Below are 11,885 nucleotides of genomic sequence, written 5' to 3' on the forward strand. Positions count from 1 at the left end.
TTTATAGAACTCACAGAGACGGAAAAGAAACAGACGCAATTATAGAAGGAACTCTTGGGATTAATTGGGTATGTTTCAAAAAATTCATAAATTCATTCGCAATTAGATGAATCCAGATCATCTATCTCCTTTTGGTGTCTCATCATTTATGTCCATCTAATCAAAATAAGTCAATTTAATTTATTTTTAACTAAGTTATAGCGTTGACAATTAACTCCTATTAATGACTAATTTTAAAATAAAAAATAGATATTCGCTGAAATAATAAGCAGAACCGTTTGGTTGGGCAAATCTGTCTTTTTTATTTTGGTTAAGTGTTTGAATTGAATAACTAATTAACTATAATTTATCAAACGTTTGTAATATAGCAAAAATCATGTTTTTATATGATCCTTTAGCTAGAACGCCCTTATTTTTATTATAAAGTTTCTAATTTAATTTTCATACATAATTGTAGCATATAGTTTTAATAATTTTAGTAAAAATGATTTTTTTTTCCAAAAATGTTTTTCTTCTTCATATATAGTTTTATATGTAATTTATATATATCGATTTAGTATACAATTTGTAATACTTTATCAGTTTTTAAAAACAAAATTACTCTTCATTTTTTCACTTTTAAATTATAGTCCTTATTTAAAAAAATACTATACTTTAATCATTTGAAAAATATTAATTTTAATTTTTTTTTATGCATGAATGTGAAAATTTTCGCAAATGAAATAGAAATTTCTCACTCAGTAGAAATCCGATCAATATTAAAAGTAATAATTCATTCCGATCAATCACAGAATTCGTTGTGCAATAGAAATTGATTTCTACTCTCTTCTCCGAGCCCATGTTTACTAAAGTCATTTAAAAAAAAACGTTAATAAAACCGACCTAGCAATCAGAATCAATCAATTCTCCACGTTATCAGCAAAAATAAAAAAATCAACTCTCCACGCGGAGTGTGACGTGGCAAACAAATAGGAAATGTGGCGTAAATATCACTGAAAAAACCTACGAAACGGCGTCATTTAGTAATAAACAGCAACCTCACCTTCGGTTACACTTTTATCAGAATTTGTAATTCCCATTTGATTTTTTGTTGTAGCAAAATCATAGCTCCGCCGAGAATAGAGAAGCAGAAACCAAACACGGCCTTCATTTCCTTTCCCTCTCTTCAGATCGACTAGACTCCACTTCCGAGAGGCTAATTAGGGCGTTAGGTTGACAATGGAAGAAGATAAATTGCCATTGAAAGAAGAGAATAAGTCGCAGAAACAAGAGAGTGAATCGGAGGAGAAGAAGGATGGCGGAGGCGGAGGAGGAGGCTGGGGAGGTTGGGGTTTCTCTCCCTTTTCGGTCCTCTCAGATCTTCAGAAAGCCGCGGAAGAAATCTCTCGCAATGTGAGTGTATTTATATAGCGTTTTCTTGATTTTCCCTTTCGATAAACCACATTGCTTTAAATTAATTAGTGGTGTTGTTTGTTTTGGTTTATCGTCGAGGTTCTATTCTGTGTCTGATCTAATTTCTTCGATGAGTAATTTTTTTTTTTTTTTTTTTCATATTTCAAATAGGGTTGTAATTTTATGAAATGTTGAATGTGCTCTCTGAGAATATAGGTTTTTTATTTGTTTGCATTTTCGAGGTCTTACAGGGTGACCTTGGTTTGGATATCTAAGGGTTTGTACTTGTAGTAATTTGGGTAATGATAGCGTGATTAATGATTTGTGGATGGGTTAGCTTCTTTTAGGCCTTCTAATTTGAGGTTTAGTATTTCAATTTTTATTTTCAAATGTATTTTTTCTGTGCTTTGTTATGGGTACAGGCTGCTGTGGCTGCTCAGTCAGCAGCGAAGAGCCTCAACGACCTGCAAAACGATGTCAATGACTCGGAGTCTTCTAAGGAGGACGAACCAGCAGAAGAATCTTCACCGAAGGCTGATAAGGAGGAGAGTGACGGCTCTGAAGACGTGAATGTTAAGCTTCGCAAGTCTGCTCTGGATAAATTGGAGAAAGCTAGTGAAGATTCGATTTTTAGCCAGGCATGTCTTTTTATTTTTATTATACATTATTCATAGAAAGGATGAGGAGTTTTTGCAGATCTACATCGGAGTTGTTTTAAGGACTGGGATACTCTTGATTTAGTTTAGAACGTTTGTTTAATTTTTTATGGGACTGAGTTTATGATTTTTTTGTGTGTGTTTTGATTTGAAACAAAAATCACAGAGTTTGAAGGTCCTAGATAATTCGGTGGAGAATTTGGCTTCGGGAGCATGGAGAGCATTTGGAAATGCATGGAAAGGGGGTAGCGAATTGGTTCATAAGTATGTTTTCCGCATCTTTTTTTTTTTTTTTTTTTTTATGATTAGTTTTGAATCTCTATGATTGAACTGAAGTGCCTTAATAAGTTTATGGAACGAAGTCGTACTGTGTGCTCTTGACAAACTGGATTTTGCGAGTGTACACCTAAGCTTCACTGACACATCCTTTGCGGTGTTCCTTGTTTCAGAGCCCTCTTACAACATTGTTCTTGATAATAAAATTCCGATACATAGTGTTGCGGTGGCCTGAACACTGTAACGAGGTCCTTTGCTTCGTATCCGTCTTCATAATCAATCCATACAGTTTAATACTTGCGACAGTATGCTCATTTCAACCGCAATCAAACAATTCCATTAGAGGATCAGATTGTTTATGTTGGATTTGACATATAAGGCTATTGACGTATCATAGATATGTCAAAGGAACCTAAGGCTGACTGGTAGATCTTGCACTGGTCCTTGGTGCAGAGGGGGAAACAGCGCTCTTTTCTGCTGCGGGGGTGAACATACAAAATCCGAAAAATTCGTATATGTTTCAGGGGGTACGCCTACGAAAAGCACTATAGCATTGTACTATTTATCCCTAATATTACGACCAAATCCCACACAAACAATATTAGTTTGAGTGAAATGACTAGAGCTCTCTCTATATTGAGTTGGTTAAGTTGATTATAAACTTTCGTATTTCGCCGTGCATTACTGTGAGGAAGCAAACGACTCTGTTTCCGTTGCAGAGCTGAGCCACCGCAGCACTGTTGTTCTACGACCGAGTCACATAGCAAGGCTTATCGCATGTAGAAATCAGTCTTAGTCATCGACGGGTTTTTGAACACCGTCACAGAAGTCCTTTCCATTGTATAATGACTGATGTACCATTTAGGTGGATTGAAAAAAACAGAACGGTCGCAGAGGATTCGCGGGTGTAGCTTGAGTGTTCGCTCGCAAAACACATGGTGGCTTCGTTCCAAAAATTTTCTAGGCACTTCAGAGTTGGTTCTTGCACTCTTTCTTATGTTCATGGAATTTATGAGTTTTGCACATCTAGGATCGAGCATTCTGCTGTCAATCTGGCGGAGTCTATCCAGCAAGGTGGTCCTGTTGCACCATCTATATTAGAGGTTTGTGCAACTTCTTTAGAGTCTGGCTTGCTTGTAGATTTGCTTATTTTCCTTTTTGCTGCAGACTGGGAAAGCTATCACCTCAAAGGGAATTCAGGTGCTTGAGCTTGTAGGCAAGGAAACCATGGATTTACTAATTTCAGAGGCTGGAATAGAAGTCGACAATAATGATAAAGTTACCGATGAGAAAGGTGATGAAAGCCAGCTATTAGAGGAAGTGACATTCGACAGGTGCTTCTATATATACGGTGGTCCAGAACAATTGGAGGTTACTTCCTTATCCTCAAAATTTAAATGTAGCTGTCTTTCAAAGTTGAAAGAATTTTAGTGTTTTTAAATCTGTTACCTTTTTCTATCAGGAATTGGAAGCATTGTCCAGCCATTACGCTTTGTTATTCAACCGCAGGAAGGGGAAGTTATCAGCTGAACAGAAGTCTGCTTATGACGGAAAGCTCAAAGAGGTTCAGCAAATTTTTGCCCTGGCTGCTGGTAGTGGTGTTGAGTCGGACAAAGGAAAGAAAAAGAAAACAGGGTTCGACGGAAGTGGAGATGAGATTAAGGATTTACATGACTCGAGTGTGAGTAAGGCTGCTGACATGGCTGCAAGGTAATTTCTAACAGACTTTCATCAATGTTTTATTTAATTTTTTTTCCCATCTATATCACAGGATATAGAGTTTCATCAATGGATTGTTCGAAATTTAAATGACTGTACTGAACTAGAATCATCAAGCAGATTAAATAAGATTAGCCAAGTAATTTCACAAAATGTTTATATTTATCGAGATGCTAGATTTATAGTTGCAAGTTCAATCATCCCTTACAGACAAGCAGATGTTTACGATGTACTAAATAGCTACTCAATATTTTTTCTGTATATGGCATGATTATTTAAGTATATAAATTTGGTCCATCAAGATCTTGGTGTACCAGCTAAGAATTTTAGCGTATTTCAAAGTTTTTTTTTTAATTTAAATTTATACACACACACACACACATAAATTTATGTTAGCCTTTGATTACATTGCAAACTTATGGTCTGATGTGCCTGAAACAATGCAGTTTTACCAGTGCTTTAGCTGGACAAGCTGTTAATGATATAATACAAAGGACTACAGGCAGATTGGAGTCCCTGCATTCAGAGGGTGTTCATGTATGAAAATAATGTCTTTAAAGGGTTTAATTTCTGATGTATTTCCTTTTGTGAACTGTGGGCATTATATGAGATTTTATTACTTTGTGCATGTACAGAGACTCTCGGAAATGTGTTGCTCTGCCGTTTCTCAACTGTTGATGCTCGGTAAATCCATCATTTCCGGGGCCAACAAAGACCAGGAAAAGGGTTCTGACGGGGAGATGCTAAGCATAGATTGGCCCGAAGATTCCATTGAAAAGGCTAAAATCGTCAGATCGAAAGCGCAATCAATGACAGGATATGTGGAAGCCGTTTCAAACAGTTTCATCACAGGTTTATCTTCTAAATATTAGCACCCACTATTCGCAGATATTATATAAGATTAATTGGAAAATCCCAGCTTTCGAAATGCATCAAATCCTTAATTAGAAACTAATAAAAAGGCTAAATTCCTCGCTTAAAGGCTACTGCATATCATTCCCTGTATCCGAAAGACGATGAAAATATCATACTCAAATAACCGCTTTTAAGACTTTGTTTATCAGGAATTGTGAATGTGGATATTTCGGGAGTTCAGGTAATTGGAGTTATAGAGTTATAGACTAATATAACTTTTGATTATAATTTATACTATATCAACCCGTTAACTATTTATTATAATTACACATCACTTGTATCTGAAATCCCAATAGAACATTTCTGTTTGATTAAAAGCGAGTTTAACAAACCGTGGCCTAAATTCTCGTACAAATGTTGTTGGATATTTTAGATTACAGTGTAGTGTGTTTTATCTACGGAAAAGTTGGTCTTGACAGTTTGATTTGTTTTAACTCTTTCCTCAGGGATATCTGATGTGGCCGAAGCTTATGTAGCTGCTTTAAAGAGTGTTTCCGACGAGTCCCATGAAGCTCTTCCACAAGCTTTGATCCAAGACAAAGCAAATTCATTCACTGAACATCTCCGAGCTGATCAAACAACGGCTGTGAGCAAGATCCAAGACGGTCTTCAATTCTTGTGCTATGTTGTCATCTCGACCTCCATGCCCGTTGCTTAGGAACCTCTTAACTTCGTTGTTACCCTAAAAGAAATCATTTGGTTTTTTTTTTTTTGTAAATAGTTTTAAAAAAATGGTTTGAATGACAAAGCTTTGTCATTTTCAAACCTTACATGTGGTTTTTTTATCACTAAAATTGTGCTTTAATTTTTTAAAAACAAAGCATAACAAATTCAAAAATATTAGCATTGTTTGCTTTTTTACAGTGTAGAACAAACGATTATAGACATCCAAATTTCTTCAGCTTTCGTGGCCAGAAACTACTTGTATTACACGTACAGCGTGAACTTCACGAATACTTCCATATTTTTTTTTTTGCCAGTGCGTCGATCTTGGTAATTTTCGTAGCAGGTTTGACAGGGGATTGATTAAACAGTTTCTTTGTTTTGTATTATGAAACAAAATAAAATATTTTTTTTTTGTTTTTATTTGTTTTTCTTTTTCTTTTTCTTTTCGTTACAGGTGTTTCTTTAGTAAGCGAATCTATAATCTGAATTCATGATCAGATTCGAACTTCCCTATTTTCAGTCGCTCTAAGAAAACAGAACAATGGGAATATGGGATGGTTTGATAATCTTGATTTAGATTTCAACCTAGACCAAAAAAAATACTGAAAATAGGATCACCATCATGTTCTTGTTAAAAACCAACAAAATGTAGTTTTCTCCCCAATTTTTTTTTTTTTTTCAATCAAGATAATATATTTAATAAAGAAAGGCTCGGTATACAATTGGAAGTTTTCAACTACTACGATTTATTTACATCGGGGGTGAAAGCTCAAGCTCAACCACCATGTTTACTTTCGTGGTGGAAAATGGAAATATGGAAAAAAAAAGAAAAGTAAATTGACAAATATTACCATGCTTCACCTAACAAGCTAGCATTGTATTTTCAAAATACGTCCAAGTTCAATGTACTCTCTAATGAGGTCTATTCCAAATCAATTAATCAATTTCAAGTACCAGTTATTTATTTATATTTTAGTATTTGATTTCTACTTTCTTAGAAATAGTCACAGAGTGAGTTTCGTAGTCCTTTTTGATTATTAGAGCATATATACAACTCTATATTTCAACCACGAAAATTGAACCGAATTGATCGAATATGGGATCGGAAGTCGACCCAGCTTTCATCCAGGACCCGGAACACCGACCGGAGATCTCCGCCGCCGCCAAATCATCGGCCGATCGCGGCGTCCCTCTGATCGACCTCTCTGGACGGGACGACGAAGATTTGGCGGGAGAAATCGGGGCGGCGTGCGAGGAGTGGGGGTTCTTTCAGGTGATCAACCACGGCGTGGCGGCGGAGACTCGCCGGAGACTGGAGGCGGCGGCGAGGAGGTTCTTCGCGGCGACGGCGGAGGAGAAGGGAAAGGTGAGGCGAGACGAGAAGAGCGTGTTGGGTTACTACGACACAGAGCTCACGAAGAACGTGAGGGACTGGAAGGAGGTTTTTGATTCGGCGGCGCAGGATCCTACGGTGGTCCCGGCCTCACCGGATCCTGACCACAGCGACGTCATCGAGTGGTTCAATCGCTGGCCGGACTATCCTCCGGAGTTGAGGTAAAATATGAAAATAATAAGATTCATTTTATTTTTATTTTTATTTTTATTTTTTATCTTTACCTTGCAGTGGAGTGTCTGATAAGTTATTGTCCGAATGACCGTTGTTCTTCGGGAGATTTTCCTTTTTTTTTTTTTTTTTTTAATATAGTAAACTATAAGAGGTTAATCCATTGATTAGGGATTTTCTATAAGTAGTTTACGAATCCTAAGTTTTCTAGAGGGTTGTTAATGTTCGAATTTTTCCCTCTAAAAGCAAATTGTTTCCTCAAGTATTTATTATTATTATTATTATTATCATTATTATTTTAGTATTTCGTTTTTACATCATATATAATCATATATATAATACAAAGTTCACATCATATAAGTACTTATTTAATACTACATTTAAACACTAATTACAAGGAATAATCTAGGAAAATTGCCAAAAGTAGGACTAAATTAAGGTCAATTTCCAATTTCCTACTATTTTAAAAAATTTACCAAACTAGGACTAGTAAAAAAAAAGTCAAATGAGAGATACACAAAATTTTACCTATTATACCCTCATACTAATTACCAACCTACAATCTTCCTCAATAAAATCTCTTATTTTTTCTCTTTCTTTCTATTTTCCCGCTCAACCTATCGAGTAAAAGATTTTTTTTTACTAGTCCTAGTTTGGTAAATTTTTGAAAAAAAGTAGGAAATTGGAAATGGACCTTAATTTATTCCTAGTTAAGGAAATGTCCCTAATCTAGGGAAATTGCCAAAAGTAGGATTAAGGAAATGTCCCAATAATCTATTAACTTCGACTCAGGATTCACTGGCCCGAGTAATTGAACAATGAAATATGCATTTTCAGCTATGCTTACACAATCTATTTACTTTTGAGGAGACATTTGAATTTTGAAGATATGATATCAAATCAAAAGGCAATTGTACATAATTTTTTTTTAATGTGGAAACAGTGTAGAATTTGTCTAAGGGAGAGTTAATCACAAGAATAGATTCATATAATTAATAGAAGTATAAAACTATGGGGAAACTATATGTTCTTAGTTGTCCAAAATGTTGAGAGTTTATATACGCACACAATAGGGACAATATAGCTCAAATTACTACCTAATGTAACGAAGATTGCTTTTGTTCATAATTTTTTAGGTCGTACTTGAATGTTATATGATGTAAGAATGATATATTAAAAATATGTATTATCATGAATAGGCCATAAACTTAACCATTGACTCATCAAAACTTAGGGAAGCATGTGAAGAGTATTGTAAGGAAGTGGGAAAGCTATCTTTCAAGTTGATGGGTCTAATTGCAATGAGCCTTGGGTTAGCACCGGAGAGGTTCAACGGTCACTTTAAGGACCAAACCTCGTTCATGAGGCTGAATCACTACCCTCCTTGCCCGGTCCCACACTTGGCTCTCGGCGTCGGTCCCCACAAGGACGCCGGAGCGCTGACCGTGCTGGCCCAAGACCATGTCGGAGGCTTGGAAGTCAAGGGCAAGAAGACCGGAGATTGGATCCGGGTCGAACCCACCCCCGATGCTTTTATCATCAACGTCGGCGATATTTTTCAGGTATCATGGTGTCTAATTATATATTTTTTCGTCCATGAAATTTGGAAATGCGAATTGGAAACAAAGCACAACTATAAATTAGTTAGAGGATCCGACACAAAAGGAAGTATTTTTCCGAAATTTCATTAGAATTTCCATTTTTTTTTGTCGATACACGTCGAATATGTTGAGAAAAAAAATATCGATATGTCAAACTTCTTCAAAATCTCATTTGAAATCAATTTATCAATTGTGATGACAAGAGAGACTAGCTCAATTGGTCAAACATCTCCCACCTAAAATCGAGGACATGATTTTTTTTTTTTTTTTTTTTTTTTTTTGAAAACGTGGGCGGCACCACGTGAAAAAATCCATTAAAAACCCTCACTTAGGTGGCGGAGGAATACCGTGGTTACATCAAGAAGATTGATCACGAATAACATCTCGCATAGCGCATGGTGGGACAAGTCCCATCCAACGCACATCCGAGTTAAGACTAAGGGCAAACCTAGCCATATTATGAGCCGTCGCATTACAAGATCGGGGAATGAAAGAAAAAACGCAGCTAGAAAAAACTAAACATCTAACCTTTATGTCTTCCACTATAGTCCCAAGCTCAGTAGCCTGAGTGGTCTCACTGTCCACCGCACGAACCACTCCAAGACAATCCGATTGCACCTGAATCCGAGCCAAACCAAGCTCCGTAGCAAGACGCAGCCCTCCGAGGATGGCATAGGCTTCAGCGAGCGGGGGGGAAAATCCGGCGTTTCTCACCAATATCTCCGATGCGAGAACCCATCCCCGGTGGTCACGGATAACACATCCGGTACCGAACTTCTCTCCCCTCGGATCGATGGCCGCATCAGTAGTAATAGAAAACGTATTGGGGGGCGGGGGCTGCCAAGTCGTCTCCGGCTCCACCCGATTCCTGTCCACCTGCGCCGTCTCCCCCTTGGCCGACCGAAACTCCTCAAGATACCCGGCAGCCCAAGCAACGAGCTCTTCCGGGTTCCATTTGTCTTGGCCCGCCGCGACATTATTCCTGTGGTTCCAGATTTCCCAAACCAAAATAATTAAAAAATCCAAGTTAGCAACCTCGGCGGAATCCATGATGTTGATGAAGAGAGAAGTGGTGTCATCCCCTCGGAACTCATTGACCATGTCTTTAAAGCTCGAGAGCTCTCATACTTTGCGCGCCCACCGGCAGCCCCATAAAGCGTGAAACACCGTCTCCGGACCTCCAAAACATAAGGGGCATCGGTTATCATGAGTAATTTTCTTTTGGAAGAGAGTCGATTTCACCGAAATCCATCCTTTGCAAACCCTACACCCAAAAACTTTGATCTTAGGCGGGATATGGAGTTTCCAAAGATTCTTCCACCACGTAGCGGTCGCCCCCGGGTTGGAGGAGGAGGCCCTTCCGGACGAGGTCATGGCTAAACGGTACCCGCTTTTCACCGAATATTCTCCGTCCATAGAGTGGTGCCATCGGAGCTTGTCGGGGATTCCTCCTTCACTACTCGGGATGGCGAGAATATCCTCCGCATCCGCTTCCTCGAACATGGTCCGGACCAAGGCTTCATTCCACTCTCCGTTGTTGTGCTTTAGCTCCACAACCCGCATGTTTACGGGGATAAGGGAAGGATTGAGAACAGGGGAGTTGTTGGGTCGGGGAATCCATAGGTCACCCACAACACTCACCGACTCCCCATTCCCAATTTTCCATCTTGAGCCGGAGACAATGAGTTCCTTCCCCCAAACAAGGCTGTGTCACAAGGAGGAGCTATTCGAGGTGCATTTGGCCCCAAGGAGGTCTCCGTCGGGGTAATAGCTAGCGCGAAACATCCGCCCGGTGAGGCTGCCCGGATTCCGCACGCGTCTCCAAACATTCTTTGCCACGAGAGCTTGATTAAACCGCTCCAAATCACGGAAACCCAAGCCCCCCTCCCATTTGTGGGCCGTAAGCTCGCTCCACTTGCACCAATGTATCTTTTTATCATTTTCCCGACTTCCCCACCAAAACTTGGCAAGAATCATATGGATGTCCTTAACAAGAGTCTTCGGGAGACGGAAACAACTAGCAACGTACCCGGGAATGGCTTGAAGGACCGCCTTGATAAGGACTTCCCGACCCGCGTGAGAAAACCATATCCCTCTCCATGATTTGATCTTCTCCCAAACACGCTCTCGTATAAAAGAGAATAATTCGCACTTTTTCCGCCCGGTGAAGGTAGGGAACCCGACCGAGGTATCGCTTGTGACACGGCGTGATCGAAACCCCCAAACTCTCGGCCACCATCGTCTTCATATCATCCGTAACCTCACCCCCGAGGACATGATTTCGAAGTCATGCGAAATCAATTTGCTCACACAAAAAAAAAAAAAAAAATCAAACACCAAAAGACGTTACATTAGAATTTTCCCAAATATCAGATTTATTTATTTATTATTTACATAATTTTCTTTTAATGCTCATTTCAAAATATCAACTACCAATTTCTTTTTTCTCAAGTACCGATTTCCAACAATCGGTATTTCATAAGATTAAAACGTTTGGTCTATCCTCCAAGAACTAGATTCGAAAAATCATCACGTCGGGTAATTCCCTTTTACCGTTGAAATTTCTTGGACATTGGCATATAAAAATTTCTCTCATGATCTTAAATAAATGTGTATGCGGTTTTGCTTGTAATGTGTGTAGGTTTGGAGCAACGACAAGTATGAAAGTGTAGAGCATAGGGTGATGGTGAACTCGGAGAGAGAACGGTTTTCGGTGCCGTTCTTTTTCAACCCGGCCCATTACACCGTCCTTGAGCCCGCCCACGAGTTGATCGACCTCGACAATCCTCCAAAATTCAAGCCCTATAACTGGGGCATGTACATGGTCAACAGAGGCGTAAGCAATTTCAAGAAGCTCAACGTTGAGAATCTCCAAGTACATCATTTCAAGCTGCAAGCCTAGCTAATATATTTACAACAGTCAAGAATGTTTTTTGTTGTTGTTGTTGTTTAATAATGAGTAAAGCATATTAACTTTTTGTTGTTGTTGTTGTTGTTGTTTAATAATGAGTTGCACATAATATAGTTATATATGTATATATAGTTTTGCTTAGCAATATTTAATAAGGAGAAACAGATACTCTATTATTATTCTTA

At 38.5% G+C, this 11,885-nt stretch overlaps 2 protein-coding genes across 3 annotated transcripts; both read left to right on the forward strand.

Annotated features, from left to right (window-relative positions):
- The first annotated feature begins 1,061 nt into the window (after nt 1–1,061).
- Nucleotides 1,062–5,933, forward strand: LOC149387820 (BAT2 domain protein). Of its 2 annotated transcripts, none has more exons than XM_089624312.1 (9): nt 1,062–1,392; nt 1,815–2,030; nt 2,215–2,312; nt 3,355–3,427; nt 3,492–3,695; nt 3,787–4,034; nt 4,490–4,580; nt 4,679–4,895; nt 5,405–5,933. In XM_089624312.1, the coding sequence occupies exons 1-9, from the start codon at nt 1,219–1,221 to the stop codon at nt 5,614–5,616; spliced, it is 1,533 nt and encodes a 510-aa protein (XP_089480438.1). In that variant the 5' UTR covers nt 1,062–1,218; the 3' UTR covers nt 5,617–5,933. The 2 variants fall into 2 exon arrangements, with proteins under 2 accessions (XP_089480438.1, XP_089480439.1); XM_089624313.1 differs by having other exon boundaries at nt 1,833–2,030.
- A 699-nt stretch (nt 5,934–6,632) lies between these two features.
- On the forward strand, nt 6,633–11,885 carry LOC149387821 (flavonol synthase/flavanone 3-hydroxylase-like). Its single transcript, XM_089624031.1, has 3 exons — nt 6,633–7,178; nt 8,423–8,750; nt 11,431–11,885. The coding sequence occupies exons 1-3, from the start codon at nt 6,721–6,723 to the stop codon at nt 11,689–11,691; spliced, it is 1,047 nt and encodes a 348-aa protein (XP_089480157.1). The 5' UTR covers nt 6,633–6,720; the 3' UTR covers nt 11,692–11,885.

This window comes from Urtica dioica, chromosome 8 (assembly GCF_054948205.1).
Source record: "Urtica dioica subsp. dioica isolate 48M chromosome 8, U.dioica_male_clone48M_v1_H2, whole genome shotgun sequence".
In the NCBI taxonomy this organism is placed as follows: Eukaryota; Viridiplantae; Streptophyta; class Magnoliopsida; order Rosales; family Urticaceae; genus Urtica; species Urtica dioica.

Bases quoted from the DNA above. Each gene is read 5' to 3' on its own strand.
- LOC149387821 (XM_089624031.1), top strand. From the start codon at position 6,721: ATGGGATCGGAAGTCGACCCAGCTTTCATCCAGGACCCGGAACACCGA. The intron at 7,179-8,422 runs GTAAAATATGAA...ATCAAAACTTAG, and splicing joins GACTATCCTCCGGAGTTGAG to GGAAGCATGTGAAGAGTATT. The intron at 8,751-11,430 runs GTATCATGGTGT...TAATGTGTGTAG, and splicing joins ACGTCGGCGATATTTTTCAG to GTTTGGAGCAACGACAAGTA.
- LOC149387820 (XM_089624312.1), top strand. From the start codon at position 1,219: ATGGAAGAAGATAAATTGCCATTGAAAGAAGAGAATAAGTCGCAGAAA. The intron at 2,031-2,214 runs GCATGTCTTTTT...CAAAAATCACAG, and splicing joins AAGATTCGATTTTTAGCCAG to AGTTTGAAGGTCCTAGATAA. The intron at 3,696-3,786 runs GTTACTTCCTTA...TTTTTCTATCAG, and splicing joins GTGGTCCAGAACAATTGGAG to GAATTGGAAGCATTGTCCAG.